The sequence below is a fragment of the Rhinatrema bivittatum genome, chromosome 8 (genome assembly GCF_901001135.1).
Source record: "Rhinatrema bivittatum chromosome 8, aRhiBiv1.1, whole genome shotgun sequence".
Lineage (NCBI taxonomy): Eukaryota > Metazoa > Chordata > Amphibia > Gymnophiona > Rhinatrematidae > Rhinatrema > Rhinatrema bivittatum.
In genome coordinates, this window is record NC_042622.1 from 186,396,360 (window position 1) to 186,415,628 (window position 19,269).

The window sequence follows — 19,269 nt, forward strand, 5'->3', positions numbered from 1 at the left end:
GATTTTTTTTAAATTCCAAAATGGAATTTTGCAAGTAACATGAGCCATAATGGTTACAAATCATGTGATTGTAGCACTAATTATATAGGTATGGAATAAACCTTACATTCACTTCTCAGAATGCTGACAGCAAAAAAAAAAAAAAAACACAAAAGAAATACTATTATATGATAGCTCTGTTGTATTCAAGTAATAATGCTTTTCAGAGAGCATACTGTTGTATAATTAAGATTCTCAGGTAGCTGAAGTCACTTTCTTTGGCCTCCTGCCTCACAAGACACTTGAGATGTTTAATTGCAAACAATACACACCCTGTGAAACCTTATTGCACCAACACAGCTGCTATAAACAAGTATAAGCAAATCCTCCATAACCAAACCTTTTATAAAAGTTGTCTCATTTTTAAAGCAAAAGCAATGAAGGTTTCCTTGGCATGCTACTGCTGATTTGCCAAAAACGGATGACCTAGTTGTCAAGATTCGCAGCAGCCAGTTTAAAATATTCCAAAATTAGATCTATACCTAAAAAAAAACAAAAAACAAAAAAACACACAACCCCACCACCACACAGGAAACTAGTAAATTACATTTCTTACCATTTGGATGCCAAATTTCTGTGATGAATTTCATCTTGGGCGGCCTGAGGGGATAGTCTTTTGGAAAAGTGAGATGTGCTTTGAACACACCACCTTCGCTGGGGAGCAGAGAACAAAAGTTACTATTTGTATGTTAATTCCTAGGGAGTACTGAAATGAGAAGCTGAGAGTCTAAGATCAAATCTGGTACTAATTTATCCTTCCTAAAATGGATCTACATAATGTTTAAAATATAGCAAAAAAGCATGTCTACATTTCAAAGTATTGCAACAGCTACCATAAGGGCTCACCTGTATACAGGACTGGATTTCCACTGCTGGCGCCCATAGGCACCATGGAGGGGGGAGGGAGGCCCCCCCCCCCTTCCCATCCCCCTCTCCTGAAATGCTAGTGTCAACTCTTAACTGCTTACCTTGCTGTTCTGATCCTGCAGTGGTGGTGGCAGCAACAACCTAGAAAAAATTCAGCATGGGGCCTGCAGCCCAACACTCAAGGCCCTGTCCCCTCCTCCCACCTGGGCTTCCTGTTACTATGAAAACCTGTGTGAGAGGCAGGGCAATGAGCATGTAGCTATAGGCACCACGCTGAATTTTTTCTAGGTTGCTGCTGCTTCCGCTGCTGTGGGATTGTAACCGCAGTGCTTTAGGTAAGTGGCTGGGAGGCAGGCCCTGATGGAAGCACAGCAATAGCAGCAAAGCTCCAGCACCTATCAAAATTTTGGCTCCAAATCTGGGCCTGCTTGTATACCTGAGATTTCGTAAAGGTCATATTTCACCTTAAATGACCAAAAAATAGCTGCAATGAAATCCTCAGCCACAAGGACACGTGTGCTGCGTGCACTACACACCTCTGGTGCAAAACAATTTTTTTTTTTGCACGTCTTCTAAATGTCAAGTAAAAGCACCATTCTGGATTTGCGTTTTGTTTTTTTTTTTTAAACTTGGCTAGATTTGACTTCCACATGAGGTCATCAGGATCCCTGGACAAGCAGGGAATGAGAAGGCAGTCCTCCATCCCCTTGGGGTGGGGTAGGGGCATCCCACTTAGTGGCCAGATTTAGGGCCCACAATTGCAGAAGGAGCCCTGCTGTATGGACCCCAACCGAGGACTGTACAGCAATGTTCCGTGGTAAGCTAACTGGGAGAGAGAAGACAGGAGAACAATCCCCAGGTAGCTACAAGATGAAGGTTTATGGTACTAGATCCCAATACAAAGTTCCAATTAAGCTATAAGCACAAAGAAGCAGGAGGAATCTGCTGGGCTCAAAAACCTTAAGACTACAAGTTTCTGCATACAGTGAAGTAAAACCAGAACTGGATCAGCCTGTCTTTGGGGGAGGGGGGGGGGGGGGGGGGAGAAGACAACCCCTAATAGAAAAAGACTCCCAGAAATACCTCATACTATCTAATAAGTATTACTGGATGGAACTTATTCTGTTTTTTTCTGGAGGACCATATATATCACTACCAACCAGTGGCAGCTCTGATGAAGCAAAAGGTTATATAGTTCGAGTCAGTTTGTGCAAACCCCAATAGTCCTTTGTTTTTATGGCAAAGATTTTTTTAAAAAATTGCAGACAAAATATTTTTCAAACAGCCATAATTCCACTCCCAATATATTTTTCAAGAATCATCAAAATCTGCTGAGTTTTAATAGCCTCTGCATCAGGAGGATTACTGCAATGCTGTGGTCACATGCATCATAGGGCACTTAGTCCTTCAATATCCATCTCACACTTTCTTCCTATAATTGAGTCTGAAAGAGGAAATGCTTTGTGTGTTTAGAAACCAGAAAAAGTCACACAACCAAGAATGTCCGATTCATTGTATATTAATCTGTCAATCCCATCTCTAAAGATAGCCCACAAATGGATAGCTACCCAATAGATCTAAATAATTGTATACCATTCTTATTGTTCATTAAGTCCATGCAGTTTAAGAGTTAAGCATAAAAATCCAGAATTGCATAAATTAAGATTGGCTTGAGATTCACTGCCCCCTGTTTCAGGAAATGTTCCAACACTGTCCACCATAAGTCATTAAATGTGTGGTGGTGCTCAATATAAGGGCCTCATTTTTTTTTCCTGGGGATTTCAATGTGATTTTAAGAGTGGAAAATGACTTTTCTATTGTTTTTTTTCCTGCATCATAATTTTTTCCATTGATTTTTACCATCACATTGAAATTCCCAGGCAAAATACAATAACAACGGAATACAAAGGTCCCTATCAATATAGTGAGACACCAGAAGAATCTGTAAATTACATGTATTGATACAACTACGCTGTTCAGTAAGGTGTACTCCTATTACATGCGTAGTATGCCCAATACACACCAAGTCGGACATTGGATCAAAAGCTACCATATTTTTTGCTCCATAAGACGCAATTTTTTTCCCCTAAAAGTGGGGGGAAAATGTCTGTCCATCTTATGGAGAGAATATTAAAACAAAAAAACAACCCCCCACCCAAGACTTGCCAAAAGTCCCTGGTGGTCCAGAGGGGGGTCCAGGATCGATCTCCTGCACTCGGGCCATCGGCCACCAGTATTCAAAATGGCACCAATAGCCTTTGCCCTTTCTATGTCACAGGGGCTTCCGGTCGGCCCCTATCACATGGTAGGAGCAATGGACTGCCGGCGCCATCTTGTGCTCCTACCATGTGACAGGGGCCAACCAATGGCATCGGTAGCCCCTGTGACATAGTAAGGGAAAAGGTTATTGGTGCCATTTTGAATACTGGCAGCCGACAGCCCGAGTGCAGAAGATCGCTCCAGGACCCCCGCTGGACCACCAGGGACCTGGGGGGGGGGGGGGCTTAATATTCGCTCCATAAGATGCACAGACATTTACCCCCATTTTTGGGGGAAAAAAGTGCATCTTATGGAGCGAAAAATTCAGTGATGTGCATTCTGGATGCCCTGAGTTGGCATAAGAATGTCCTTGCAACCCCAGGACATCATATAAATGGTGCCCGTTTTGTGCCTTGGTGGTACAGGGTCATGAGTGGATTCAGCCTACTACAGGCACAATGGTGAATTTAAACATCCGGCTAACACTACTTGGGTAGTATATTTGATCCAGTGTCCATGCAAGTGGGTATATATTGGGCGTACCAAGCGCACAATATGAAAATGCCTTACTGAACACCATACCTGTATCAGTTTGTGTAAACTTATTTTGATTTTGTGTGCCACATAGAATTATAGATAGTGCTAATACATTTTTTAAAATAAAAAGCAGAGTTGCTTACCAGTAACAGGTGTTCTGAGGACAGCAGGATGTTAGTACTCACACGTGGGTGACATCAGATGAAGCCCCGATGCGGAAAAGTGTCAAAGTCTCTAGAACTTTGACTAGGCACACTGAGCATGCCCAGATGCCCTATACCAGGGGTCAGGAACCTTTTTGGCTGAGAGAGCCATAAACGCCACATATTTTAAAATGTAATTCCATGAGAGCCATACAAAATGTTTAAAACTAAATACAAGTAAATGTGTGCATTTTATGTAAGATCACACTTTTAAAGTACAATAAGTCTCTGAAAATATTACACCAGGCCTTAAGACACCAATACATCTCCTATTAGGAAAACGGACCAAGTCAGGCTGCTATAGAGTCCTACACAGAAACTTCACGCCAGCAGAAAACCTCACCTGAATCACGTGCTGTCCCTCACTTAACATAGAATAAAGAGACCAAAACGCATAACAAGAAGCATGCAGAAAAACTGAATTGGAAACTGCAACAAGCCAGAGTCTCTGTATGCAGTGTAACAAAGGAAAAAAGAAACATCACTCATCCTTATAAAACAAATCAAGAAATATAAAATCAGCAGTAAAACTGTACTAACAAAAAGAACATATTTCGAAACAGCTGATGAGTGGAATATCCAATAATTAAAAACTCATATAAAACATTTCCAGATACCAACAAAATATTTCAAAATAGCACACACAAAGACCCAGTAATGAAAAATAATAAGGATACAAAAATTTTTTGCTCTGCCTACCTGGGAACGTTTGATATCCAGGTGTCCTGAGATTGTTCTGAATTAGCAGGAGTTGGGGTGGTTTGCTTGGAACTTTCTCCTCTCTCAAGTCACATACCAGCGCTCTCTCTCACACTGGCTCTCAATGTCACACCTATACACACATGCTCTCAGTACTCACATATACCCATGTTTTTTCTCTCTCACTTATATAGGCTCTTAATTACACATTTACACACATGCTATCTATCTTTTCACGCTTGCACACACACACACAGGCTTTCAATCACATAAATACATGCTGTCTTTTTCTCTCATTTACACACAGGCTCTCAATCACATACTCACATGCTCCCTCACCTAAACCAGCTCTCAATCACACACAGACACACATGATCTCTCTCTTACTTATACACACAGGCTCTTAATCATACATACACATGATTTCTCTCACACACAAAGGATCTCAATCATACACACATACTCTTTCACACAAACAGGTTTTCAATCACAAACTTACACATACAGGTTCCCAATGGTAAACTTACATTCATGCTCTCTCTCTCACAGGCAGGCTCTCAATCACAGACATACTCTCTTTCACATGTACAGGCTCTCAATCATTCACATACATGCAATCTCTCTCTCTCACACACACACAGCCCCCCCCCCGCGGCCCGGAAGAGGAAGTGGAGAGTATCGGGTGCGTGCGCGGCAAGAAGAGGCCACGCTGGTGCGCTCGGCATCGGCCCGAAGAAAAGAAGACTGCAGCGCGGCTCGGAGGAAAATGAAGATCTTCAACCGCGGCCGATGGGACTCCGCCTCCGCGAGGGCTGAAAATGAAGAGGTTAGCGTTGGGAGGAGGCTGCTGCTGCCGCGAGTTCCCGGGGTGGGGGAGAGAGAGAGTGAATGAGTGAGCAAGCTGTGTTTGCTCGCTCATTCACTCTCTCCCCCACTCCCACCCCCATCCCGGGAACTCGCGGCAGCAGCAGCCTCCTCCCAACGCTAACCTCTTCATTTTCAGCCCTCGCGGAGGCGGAGTCCCATCGGCTGCGGTTGAACCTCTTCATTTTCCTCCGAGCCGCGCTGCACAGTCTTCTTTTCTTCGGGCCGATGCCGAGCGCACCAGCGTGGCCTCTTCTTGCCGCGCACGCACCCGATACACTCCACTTCCTCTTCCGGGCCGTGGGGGGGAAGAAGAGAGCACGCCGGTGCCGCTGACTCCAACTGTCCTGCCGCGTTCCGCCCGGGCTGACAGCATTTTAAGCCCGGGCGGAGGAGGACCAGGGAGCAGCTGGGTCAGCGGGAAAGTGTGGTGACTGTCTGCGAGCCAGATGCAGCCCTCAAAAGAGCCATATCTGGCTCGCGAGCCATGGGTTCCCGACCCCTGCCCTATACCATGTGTCCATGCAGGGTCCCTCTCCAGTCTTGTAACATAGAAAGAATTATGATTAAAACAAATAGGAGAAATCCAACTCCACAGGATACGGAGCAGGTTTCGTGAGAATTAACATCCTGCTGTCCCCAAAGAACACCTGTTACAGATAAGCAACTCTACTTTGAGGACAAGCAGGATTGTAGTCCTCATATATGGGTGAATCTCTAGCTACAGGCTGCTCCAACACAAAAGGGAACCAACAGACACCCAACCAGGTACCAACGGGCAGGCAACTATTGGTGCTGTTGGTAACAGAGGGGGTGATAGCCTGAACCCAAACAATGGAATCTAGGCGGAAAAGTTACGTTCTCCCACCTCAAACAGGTTCTGAAGGACAGACTGGCTGAACCTACTGTTGAGTTAGCAATCCCTATCTAGACAGTAATGAGATATGAATGTGTCAACATAAACATAACATGTCACACCAAGGGTCCATCAAGCCCAGCATCCTGTTTCCAACAGTGGCCAATCCAGGTCACAAGTTCCTGGCAAGTACCCAAACATTAAATAGATCTCAAGCTACAACTCCTTATTAATAGCAGTTTATGGATTTTTCCTCTAGGAACTTACCCAAATCTTTTTTAAACCCAGTTACACTAACTGCCATAACCACATCCTTTGGTAATTAATTCCAGAGCTTAACTATGTGCTGAGTGAAAAATAATTTTCTTCAATTTGTTTTAAATGAGCTACTTGCTAACTTCATGGAGTATCCTCTAGTCCTATTATCTGAGAGAGTAACAGATTTACATTAGCCTGTTCAAGTCCTTTTATGACCTCTATCATATCCCCACTGAGTCGTCTCTTCCCCAAACTGAACAGCCCTAACTTCTTTAGCCTTTCCTCATAGGGGAGCTGTTCCATGCCCCTTATTTTGTTCACCCTTCTCTACAGTTTCTCCACTGCAACTATATCTGATTTGCAGCGACCATTCCACATTGCAGCCTTGCAGATCTCCATGGGAACTGCCACACACAAGTGGGCCACACACGCTGCCACAGCTCTAGCAGAATGAGCACTAATATGACCAAGATGGAGTCCCACCTGGGCATAACAGAAGTAGATGCAATCTACTAGCCAGATGGATAGTGTCTGTTTGACAAAGGCAACACCCAACCTATTCTTATCAAAAGAAATTAAAAAAAAAAAAAAAGTTGGGTGGACTGTCTATGAGCTTCTGTCCGCACCAGAAAGATGGTTAAGGCTCACTTGCAGTCCAAACTGTGCAGTGCTCGTTCACCTTGGTGCGAATGGGGCCTAGGAAAGAATGTTGGCAGGATAACTGAATGGTTAAGATGGACGTCCATCACCACTTTAGGCAGAAACTTAGGGTGCATACGCAAGACCACCCTGTCATGATAAAACTTAGTGTAATGTGGATAAGTCACTAAGGCCTGGAGCTTGCTGACCTGGAGGTGACCACCACCAAAAATATGACCTTCCAGGTCAGGTACTTCAGGTTACAGGTGCGCAGTGGCGCTACAAGAGATTTCATCAACCTAGCTAACACCATGTTAAAGTCCCAAGATACAGCGAGAGGCCTTAGGGAAGGCTTCAATTGAAGCAAGCCCTGCATGAAACATACAGCTATAGGTTGTACAGAGATAGGCGTACCATCACATCTTGGTGGTATGCACCAACTGCACGGAGGTGAACAGAATTGGTCTTTAAGCCAGCTTCAGACAGGTGTAGAAGGTAGTCAAACAGTTTTTGTGTACGGAAGTAGAACGATCTAGGGCTTTCTGCTCACACCATACAGAACACCTCCTCTACTTCAGTCCATAGGACTTTCTAGTGAAAGGCTTTCTAGAAGCCACCAGGACCTGAGACACTTCCTCTGAAAGATCAAACGGCTATAGGATTAACCTCTCAACATCCAGGCTGTGAGCAACAGGGCCTGGAGGTTGGGATGCCACAGCCTGGCTTGATCTTGCATGATGAGATCTGGGGAAATCCCCAGATGCCTCCAGATGGACAATCCCAGAGGAGTGGAAACCGGATCTGTCTTGGCCAATGAAGGGCTATGAGGATCATAGTTCCCCTTGACCTCGTGAAGCTTCAAGAGAGTCTTCGCCACTAAGGGAATCTGAAGATTTGCATAGAGAAGACCCTTGCCCCAATGATGGGCAAGAGTGTCCGAGGCTGGTTTGCTACCTGTACAGGGAGCAAAATAGAGGCACCTTCCTGTTGCAGAGGGACACGAACAGATGTCCAGACTCCCCCAGAGGTGGAATATCTGATTTGCTACCCCCAGTCCAAGGATCACTCATGGGGTCTAAAGGCTTGACTTAACTTATCACATTCTCTGTCCCAGCCAGGTAAATGGCCCTGAGCCCCATCCTGTGGGACAGGGCTATGACTAGATCTAGACTGCTTCGACACAGGAGGTATGATCCTGTGCCTCCTTGCTTGATGACATACCACATGACTACCTGGTTGTCAGTTTGAATCAGGACAACTTTGTTGGACAGCCGATCTCCAAAAGTCCACAGTGCGTACCTGATTGCCCAAAACTCCAGGAAGTTGATTTGACAAGAGTGCTCCTGAGCAGACTAAAGGCCCTCTGTGCTGAGCCGATCTACATGAGCTCCCCACCCCAGGTTGGATGCATCCGTGGTTAGGATAATTTGGGTAGGGAGACTTTGAAAAGAAATACCCAATTCCAGATTTGAAAGTACCTGCCACCAGGACAATGAGTCCTGGAGAGACATGGTGACTGATGCAATCCTGGAGGCTCTGAGTGGCCTGGTGCCACTGCAACCTCAGCATCCACTGGGCTCTACGCATGCATAAATGTGCCAAGGGAGTGACATGGACAGTTCATATGGCCCAACAGCCTCAATATGTTCCAGGCTGACACCTACTGGCTCTGTTGGATCTCTGCTGTGATGGTCGCCAAGGTGACGGCCTTCTGGCGAGGCAGGAAGGCTTTGGCCTGAGCTGTTTAGCAGGGCTCCTATGAAGTCAAATTGAAGTGATGGGCTGAAACAGGACTTTGGGTAGTTGAGAATGAACCCTAGTGACTCCAACACCCGGTCAAATCTGGTGGTCCCTGCCTGAGACATGCACTTGACCAGTCAAATCATCCAGATATGGGAAATCATGCATTCCCAGCCTGCAGAGGTGCGCCACCACCACGGCGAAGCATTTTGTGAAGACTCGTGGGGCTGATGCAAGCCTGAACAGCAACACCCAGTACTGGAAGTGCTCTTTTCCCACCACAAATCAGATATTTCTGTTGCGTTCGTGCCTGTTCTCGCCCTCGCTCCACCCTCTTTACCTTAGAGGAGACTCCCTTCGGGTCCGACGGACAGATGCTGCAGTGGTTTCTCCTCGCCATACTTCCTGGAATCCCTGGGCTGGGCTGACGCTGCAGATCCGCCATGTTCCTGATGACATAAGGGCACGCGCTCCAGAGTTTGTACCGGCAAGGGCGCAAACCTCGATGACATCCCCCTGTAGTGACGTCATCCGCTTCCAGTTTAAAAGGTCTTTACTTGCAGCTACAAATTGAGTTAGCAAGGGGTTTGATTGCGGGGATCATTCCGACCCGCTTCATCCTCCGCTGCTCTGCCTCCACTATCTTACTTAGATGGTGGAGGCAGAGCAGGGCCCCCACTCCTCGGGGGCCCCGCGCTCTCTCTCTTCTTGATTTCAGATTGCTAAGACGGGATCCGGTACTCGCTCGAGGGCCTACGTCCCTGAATGCTCAGAAGACTCCTTACTACCTGGAAGCGATCGCAGACTAGAACACAGTGAGTTCTATTACAGATAGGAATCGGTACTCGCTCCACGAGGGCCTATATTCCTAATCTCCGAAGACTCCCTTCAGTCTACGACGTTATGCAGGTACGGAAATCGTGAATCATTATTAATAACTGTACTCGCCTCATGAGGGCCCATGTCTAAATCCCTTCTACTCTCTATATCAGAAGCTACTATTATCATATACCTATATCTGTGCATTACTATTATAGATTGCAGATAGGAACCGGTACTCGCTCCACAAGGGCCTATGTTCCTAAAACCCTCCAAAGATTATCTTCTATTCCATAAGCCATCTCATACACAGATATTGTGAGTTCTCATTCCAGATTGCATATAGGAACCAACACTCGCCTACTGCTCCTGTTCCTGAATACTGAAGACTCTGTTGCTTAGAGGCCATTATAGATATCTACAATTGTGAGTGTATCATCTACTACTGTTTATGTATCCAGCATACCCTGGCTACTCACTATCTATAGTCTCTCTCTACAGCTCAGCAATCCAGAGACCGCAATTCCAGTACCAGAAGGACTTCAGCCCTGCCGGGCACATCAGCTCACTACTGCCACCTCTGATGGTTCTACTTCCAGTCTAATAAAGAACTGAGTTTGTCTCCATATTCCAGCCTAGCCAGTGGTCCCTCTCAGGACATCCTCTTGAGAGTGCTGTCATCTGCCATCAGCCCAGGGATTCACCAATTAATCTCAAGTGTTCATTCCTTATACTACTAGAGCAGTATTATATGACTGCCACTCTGTGGGAAGCCAACCCACTACAGAACACTAACTCTGCTTACGGAGTATTAACAATTGTTAGCTCTTCCTCTTGGCGGGGTGATCCATAACCAATTGCTAACTCCCTGGCGGGCTTATAACAGATTGCCAACATCTCTCCGTGGTGGGATAAGGTATTACAGATTCTAACTCCGCCCCTGGGAAGCAGTTCCTATAGATTGATATTCCTAGCAGCAGGGATTGACAGATTGCTAACTCCTCCCTCTACAGGAGGAGCTCGATAACAGATTGCTAACTCCGAGCAGCAGATTTATAACAATTTCCTGTGACTGAGGAAGATCTCGATAGGAGTGTGTCTCTCCTTTAGGTTGAGGAAACATAGCCAGTCCCCTTTTTGAAAAAGGGGAAACAAGATGCCCAAGCAAGTCATCTTGAACATTTATTAGAAACTTGCTCAAGGCCCTTAGGTCTAAGATGGGACGGAGTCTTCCTGTTCTCTTTGGAATCAGAAAGTACCTGGAGTAGAATCCCCATTCTTTGCACCCTGCCAGCTCGACCGCTCTTGCCATTAAGAGGAAGGAGAGCTCTGCTTGTAGTACCTCCTGATGTGCTACCGGTCCCAAGATGGGCTCAGAGGGCAATTTGGTGGGACAGACTATAGATCAATTATTACCCTTTGACAATGGACAGAACCCACTGGTCCGAGGATATACTGGGCCACTGGTTTGCAGAGAACTGCAATCTGCCCCCAACCAGAGGGTTCATTATCCTGAATGAGGGGAACTGGTCTATGTTCCCTATGACCCCAGTCCAAACCCCGTCCCCAGAGTTGACTGAGGATCTGGCTGGGGCTTGGGAACTCTCTGCTACTAGGACTGCCACATGAGCCCTAATGGTGTAGATGGAGTGAGGAGGCAGAAGACCGTACTTCCTTTGGTGAAAAGACTTCCTTGGCCTCTGTCTCATCAGCCTCTTAGAAGAGGACGACTAGTATGGAGTGCTGGTGGAGAGTTGCTGGAGGGTTTCATGGTGGTCCTGAATTTGGGCCACAGCATTCCTCACCTTATCTCCAAAGAGATTCTCCCCAGTACAAATCATATCAGCGAATCATTCCTGTACCTCTGGTCGGAGATCAGAGGCCTGCAGCCATGCCATTTTGTGGGCAACTATTCCCACTGCAGAGTCTTTCTATGCTGTCTCAAAAACATCATAGGTTGTACAGACCGTGTGTTTTCTGCACTCCAAGCCCTTATGCACCAACATCATGAGGGTATCTTGCTACTCTTGAGGCAACTGCTCAGCCACCTCCTGCATCTGCTTCCAGATGTCCCACAAGTACTGGCTCATGTAGAGCTGATAGGCCCCAATACTGGCAATGAGCATGGCACCTTGAAATACCTTCCAAGTGCATCTATCGCTCTATGGTCTTTCTCCAGGGGCACCAAGGAACGAGTCAGAGCACTTGGCCCTTGAGAGTGGATTTGACCCCCACCGACTGATGGGGCAGCTGATGCTTGTTGAATCCAGCATCCTTCTGGACTAGGTTGACCCCGTCTGCCTTATTTATGGGAGGCACTGTGAGGGGGTGTTCCCATATCCTCAGCAGCAACTCCTTAAGAATCTTATGTACTGGTACCACCATGATTCCCTTAAGAGGCTCCACAAACCAGAGGATCTCAAGTATTTTGTGCATGCCATTCTCCTCCATTAATAACTGAAAAGGGATGGATTCCGCCATAACCTTTGCATGTTTTGTGAGGGTGAAGTCCTCAGGCGGAGACTTCCTTCACTCCTCTGGAGAAGGACTCCAAAACATCTCCCCAGGGGTCATAGATCCCTAGGTGCTCTGCCTTTGTCCAGAGGTGCAGGTATGGATAAAACTGGACGGGAGCAGCAGGCCTCTGCATCTCTGCCAGGCCTGGTGGAGCTTCCTCCTCCTCGGCGATGACCACTTTATCAGTAGGGGAGGCCTCTTTGCCCCTCCTGGCACTGATGCTGTCCTGGGAACAGATGCCAGCTGGGTCTGTAACACACCAATGAGCATGGTAAGCTTTTCCAGAAGTGGTACAAGGCAGGTGGCACTGGGTCCAGTACCATTGGTGCCACAGGAATGAAGCCATGCAGCACCCAGTCCACCACTAATTGGACTCGGTGCTCCAGTTCCTCCTCAAAGATTGCCAATGCTAACACTGACGGGAGGAAGGAGAGGTGGCCAGATCCTCCTCAGATCCTTGAGATGGATCGGTGACTGGCATCAGGACAGTTGGAGAGAGTCGTGAACCCCTGGCACACCTCTCGGGGGGGGGGGGGGGGGGGGCGCTCTGGAGGCATCATGGCAAAATCCAGTGCATGGTGCTGGGTACAGGGATGCATTGACAGGGACAGGTGCTGATGCTTCTTCAGCTTCCCTTGGTGCATTGCCCAATCCTTCCCCAGTGCCAAGGCCAATGACGAGAAACCCAATGACCTTGGCCTGGAGAAGATAAACTAAGTCTGTCTCTGGCGCCTCTATCTGCCAACAGCATCGGCAGAACAGACTGTCCCACCAATGTCAGTGCCTCAGTGTGGCTCCTTGGTCCTTTGATACCGATGCTGCAGATGCTGATGGCTTGGACGTTTTCAACCCAAAGACCTGCTCCATCTTGTTGAGTTGAAGCCGAAGTCCCTGGGGTCATCCGGGTGCATAAACAGCAAAACTGGACATCATGTGATGCCCCCAGGCAGAGGACACATCTTATACGGATCTATGATGGACATGGTCTTCAGGTTCAGGCATTACCAAATACCAGATGTGGCCATTTCCAACAAAACAAAAAACGAACTGAAAACTATGAGCAACAGCACATACACATACTGTGACGTCAATTTGCTCCATCTCCATCTGCTGGTAGAGGGGCATAACCATAACCCACTAGCTATGGATTCATCTGACTGGACACTAAGAAAAGCAAAAATTTTCACCCAAGGCAAAAACAGCCAAAGTGAGCTCACTCACATCACAAGGCTTACAGCTCCATGAAAAAAAAAAAAAAAAAAAAAGACTAGAGGGACCCTGCATGGACATGTGTTATAAGGCATGATGGGCATGCTCAGTGTGCCTGGTCAAAGTTCTAGAAACTGACATAAGTTTCTCACATTGGGGCTCCATCTGATGTTATCCATGTAAGAGGACTACCTTCCTGCTGGTCCTCTGAGACATTAATAACTTATGGTGGACAGTGTTGAACATGTCCTGGAAACATGGGCGGTCACCCTCAAGCCAATCTTAATTTACGCAAACAATTCTGGATTTTTATGCTCATCAGCAAACTGCATGGACTTAATGAACAATCAGAATGGTATAAAATGTATATCTATTTGGCAACTATACAGGTCGATACTCTAAGGCCGCGGTAGAAAGAGTGCGGCAGTGCCGGGCGCACCCTCGTTCCCCGCACGCACAGTCCTCTTCACATACCGCTCGATACTCTATGTAAATTACTTACAAATGCAAGCCGCGTCTGCGAAGCGTTAGGCCCGCGCAACCCATTTTACTGTATAGGCGCTTAATACAGCGCCTATACAGTATCCTGGGTGCGCTGGTACCTGTCATTTCAAATGACATTTGAAATGACAGGCACCAGGAAGTGGATGGTTCCCCCCCCCTCCCCCCATAGAGCAAGGCGCAGGGCGAAAATTAAAACAAAAGGGAATAAAGTGTTATATATAAATACGCTCAAGGCGTGACATCACGGCATGTGACTGCCTTGAGCGCTGAAATCACACGGGCTACACAGGCGTGCATTCATTCACTGCCGGCGGGGGCTGCCGGAGGCCGCTTTCGCTGCCGGCTCCCTCCGCCTGGATGAATGCACGCCCGCCGGCTCCCGCCGCCGCCTGGATCAAATGGGCGCCCACCCGCCCGCTCCAAATGTTAGTATATATGGAGGTCGTCCATGGTGCAGTCCGGTACGTAGCCGTTCGAACAGGTAGAGGGTAGGCGGTAAACTAACAGGTTAAGGACGCGGCAAAATAGCGGGTTACAAAGGAGATAATCGGAGCGCGCGTCACAGTATCGGAGGGGAATAGCTAATTCGTTCATTAAATAGCTAATTCGTTCATTTACATATCGTATACATGCTGCGTGCGTTAGAGGCAGGGGTAAGGGTAGGCGGCAAACTTTCCCCCAGCCCCCGCTCACCTGCCCTGTGTATCAACTTGTACCAAGGATATAGCTCCTAGGGATGTGCATTCGTATTGACCGCATATGTAAAACGCTACTCATATTTTTTTTTTAACTTAAAAAAAGGATTCGACATATACGATCGGATTTCCCACATATATCCAACATAGCTATGTTGGATATATGTTGGAAATCGCGATTGAGCCACATTAAAAATTTAAACCCCCTCACCCTCCTTAATCCCCCCCACCAGACTTACCACAACTCCCTGGTGATCGAGCGAGGACGTCATTTCTGCAATCCTTGGCGAGAAGCATGTGACGTCGGCGGCACGTCGAGTGACGCGGCGCCACGTGATTCCCGGCGAGTTCGCGCCGGAAGGCTCGTTCGGCCCAAAAGAACTTTTGGCCAGCTTGGGGGGACCTCCTGACCCCCCCAAGCTGGCCAAAAGTTCCTTTTGGGCCGAACGAGCCTTCCGGCGCGAACTCGCCGGGAATCACGTGACGTCGGCGCCACGTGATTCCCGGCGAGTTCGCGCCGGAAGGCTCGTTCGGCCCAAAAAGAACTTTTGGCCAGCTTGGGGGGGCCTCCTGACCCCCCCAAGCTGGCCAAAAGTTCTTTTTGGGCCGAACGAACCTTCCGGCGCGAACTTGCCGGGAATCAAGTGACGCCGGCGTCACTCGACGTGCCGCCGACGTCACATGCTTCTCGCCAAGGATTGCAGAAATGACGTCCTCACTCCTCGCTCGATCACCAGGGAGTTGTGGTAAGTCTGGTGGGGGGGATTAAGGAGGGTGAGGAGGTTTAAATTTTTTTTTTTGCACATATGGACATATACCCAACTCATTTAATTTTTTTTATGTCCATATTGACCGCAAATGGGACCCCCTTTGGACATATGGACATATACTTTTGCTCTGCACATCCCTAAAAGCTCCACTAATGCCAAAGGAAGAGTCCTCCTCACCCCCATTACAAGCCTCCCACTTTAAAGAGCAGAGCACGTGTTCTACAGGATATATATATATATATATATATATATATATATATATATATATATATATTTATATTTATATTTATATTTATTTATTTTTTTTTTTTATTTTATATATTTTTTTTATTTTTTTTTTACTCAAATATATGGATTACCTATTTCAGAAAAAAATCCAGAACCATTCTAGCATGGTCAATGTTTCTTCAAATAATTTTGAAACTTCAATTTAAAAACCCTGAAATCTAAGGTTTATAGCCTAGAATAATTTTAATAAAGGATTCAACTGGTGCTGCAAAAAGATCCCTGTGAAGTTAGGCTCCATTTATAGTGCAACAGGACAATTTGGCACAACTTGCACATTCCTTGGTATCAGAGTACAGCTTTAATATCCTGGTATATAGTCTAGTGATACTTGCATATGCTCTACCACACAGATAGCCAGATGATGCCATTACTTGCAAATTTTTTCAATCTAAAAGATTTATACAAAATTTATACAAATTTTCAGCTATTCTGTAAGTCAGTGATATTTGAGGATATTTAAATGGTTTTTACAGATGTGCATAATCTATGCCTCAGACTAAGTCTAATAAAAAAAGAAAATGTTGAGATTACTTACCTGATAATCTCCTTTTCCTTAGTGTAGACAGATGGACTCAGAACGAATGGGTATAGTATGCTCGTGCTAGCAGTTGGAGACGGATCTGACGTCAGCACGGGTATATATACCCCCACAGGAAGCGTAGCAACTCAGTAATCTTCCTTGCAAAAGCTGTTATGGATGTGTGTACTGACGCTCAGTGAAATAGTGAAACAGGATTCCCCTGACCGATTGATAGTAGCTGGAGACCACCAGCATTCCCAACCGGAAGGAGTCGACACCTGGCAAAAGGTGACGCTCTTATGTACACAAATGACATGGCTTACCTTGAATCAGTGAAACCCATGTACACAGGCAGCTGGGCGGGATGCAGAGTCCATCTGTCTACACTAAGGAAAAGGAGATTATCAGGTAAGTAATCTCAACATTTCCTGGCGTGTAGCCAGATGGACTCAGAACGAATGGGATGTACAAAAGCTTTACTCCCAGCCAGGGCGGGAAGCTGCCTGAGGACCATGTAGTACCGCCCTCGCAAATGCTGTGTCCTCCCTGGCCTGGACATCCAGACGGTAGAACCTGGAGAAGGTATGGAGGGAGGACCATGTCGCCGCTTTACATATTTCTGCAGGCGACAGCATCCTGGATTCTGCCCAGGATGCAGCTTGTGCTCTGGTAGAATGAGCCTTGACCTGTAGAGGCGGAGACTTCCCAGCCTCTACGTAAGCTGCTCGGATAACTTCTTTAATCCAGCGGGCGATGGTGGGCCGCGAGGCCGCTTCACCTTGTTTCTTCCCGCTGTGCAGGACGAACAGATGGTCCGTCTTTCGTACTTCTTGTGTCACTTCCAGATATCTGGGCAGCAATCTGCCAATGTCGAGATGGTGTAATAAACGCCCTTCTTCAGATTTCTTCAAACCCGCCATGGTAGGCAAGGATATGGTTTGGTTAAGATGAAACTGTGAAACCACTTTAGGTAGAAAGGAGGGAACCGTACAAAGATGGATAGCCTCAGGAGTGATTCTGAGAAATGGGTCTCGGCAGGACAGTGCTTGTAGCTCTGAGATGCGGCGTGCTGAGCACACCGCCAGCAAGAACACCATCTTCAAGGTTAGAGAACGGAGAGACAGGCCCCGAAGGGGTCTGAAGGTGGATCCCGCGAGGAAATCCAAAACAAGTTTGAGGTTCCATAAGGGCACAGGCCACTTCAGTGGCGGACGAATATGCTTGACTCCTTTCAGGAAATGAAAAACATCTGGGTGCTTGGCAATGGTCTTGCCATCCCTCCTGGGACCGTAGCAAGACAGCGCAGCCACCTGAACCTTGATGGAGCTGAGGGAGAGACCCTTCTGAAGTCCATCTTGCAGGAAATCCAACAATAGGGATTGTGGTCGCATGTGGATTGGTGCCATGAGTGTCGCACCATGCTTCGAATACTCTCCAGATCCTTACGTAGGTGAGGGATGTGGAAAACTTGCGAGCTCGGAGGAGTGTATCTATCACGGGCTCTGAGTAACCTCTTTTCTTCAGTCTAGCCCTCTCAATGGCCAGACCGTAAGAGAGAATTGAGCTGGATCCTCGTGAAGGATGGGACCTTGACGTAGAAGATCCCGGAGAGGAGGCAGGGGAAGAGGCTCCCCTGCCAGTAGTCTTCTCATGTCCGCGTACCAGGGTCTTCTTGGCCAGTCTGGTGCCACTAGAAGAACTAGGCCCCGGTGTTTCTGAATCTTGTGGATGATGGCGCCCAGCAGAGGCCACGGAGGAAAAGCATATAGCAGAGTCCCTGGAGGCCATGGCTGAACCAGGGCATCGATTCCATGTGAGAACGGATCGCGCTTGCGGCTGAAGTATCTGGGTACTTGAGCATTGGACTTGTCCGCCAGTAAATCCATGTCCGGAATCCCCCAGTGATCCACAATCATCTGGAAGGCTGTGGGTGACAGCTGCCACTCTCCCGGATTTAGGCTCTCTCTGCTGCGGAAGTCTGCCGTGGTGTTGTCCTTCCCGGCAATGTGGACGGCGGAGATGTCCTGAAGATTCGCCTCTGCCCAAGCCATCAATGGGGCGATCTCCAGAGATACTTGTCGGCTTCTGGTTCCGCCCTGACTGTTGATGTAGGCCACCGTGGTGGCGTTGTCGGACATCACTCTGACTGCTCTGTTCTTCAGTCTGTGAGCAAATCGAAGGCATGCCAATCTGACTGCCCGAGCCTCTAGACGGTTGATGTTCCACGCTGACTCTTCTCTGTTCCACCGTCCTTGTGCGGTGAGTCCTTCGCAGTGTGCTCCCCAGCCGCTCAGACTGGCATCTGTGGTAAGCAGAGTCCACGTGGGGGAGGACATCTTCGATCCCCTGCTCGTGTGGTTGGACTGCAACCACCACCGTAACTGGGTCCGTACTCTGGCAGGCAGAGGTAGGTGCGTGGAATAGTTCCGGAAACGGGGGCTCCAGCGAGAGAGCAGGGAGCGTTGCAGAGGTCTCATATGGGCCCTTGCCCAAGGTACCACTTCCAGGGTGGATGCCATGAGACAGAGAACCTGCAGATAATCCCAAGCTATGGGCCGACTGGCTCCCATCAAGTACCGGATACGCGTCTGAAGTTTTAACCTTCTCTTGGTAGTGAGACTGACTGTGTCTGCCTGGGTGTCGAACTGTACTCCCAGGTATTCCAGCGACTGGGAAGGCTGTAGGCAACTCTTGCTGAGGTTGATTACCCAGCCCAAGCTTTCCAGAAGGGCGATCACTGTCGGTTGTCCGATGGCTCTCCTCTCGTGATTTCGCCCTGATCAGCCAATCGTATAGGTAGGGATGGACCAGAATTCCTTCCCGTCTGAGTGCCACTGCTACCACTACGACCACCTTGGTGAAGGTCCGCAGTGACGTGGCCAACCCGAAGGGCAGAGCCCGGAATTGGAAATGGCGTCCTAGAACCTTGAAGCGTAGGTAGCGCTGATGATCTGGATGGATTGGGATATGCAGGTAGGCTTCCGAC

General features: G+C 47.6%; 1 protein-coding gene across 2 annotated transcripts in view; it reads right to left on the reverse strand.

Annotated features, from left to right (window-relative positions):
- Positions 1–19,269, reverse strand: part of UBE2G1 (ubiquitin conjugating enzyme E2 G1) — a 185,574-nt gene that overhangs the window by 44,817 nt on the left and 121,488 nt on the right. For both annotated transcript variants that reach the window (XM_029612570.1, XM_029612571.1), the window contains one exon: positions 596–693. In XM_029612570.1, coding sequence (XP_029468430.1) covers positions 596–693 — 98 coding nt within the window. The remainder of the gene's footprint in view (positions 1–595; positions 694–19,269) is intronic.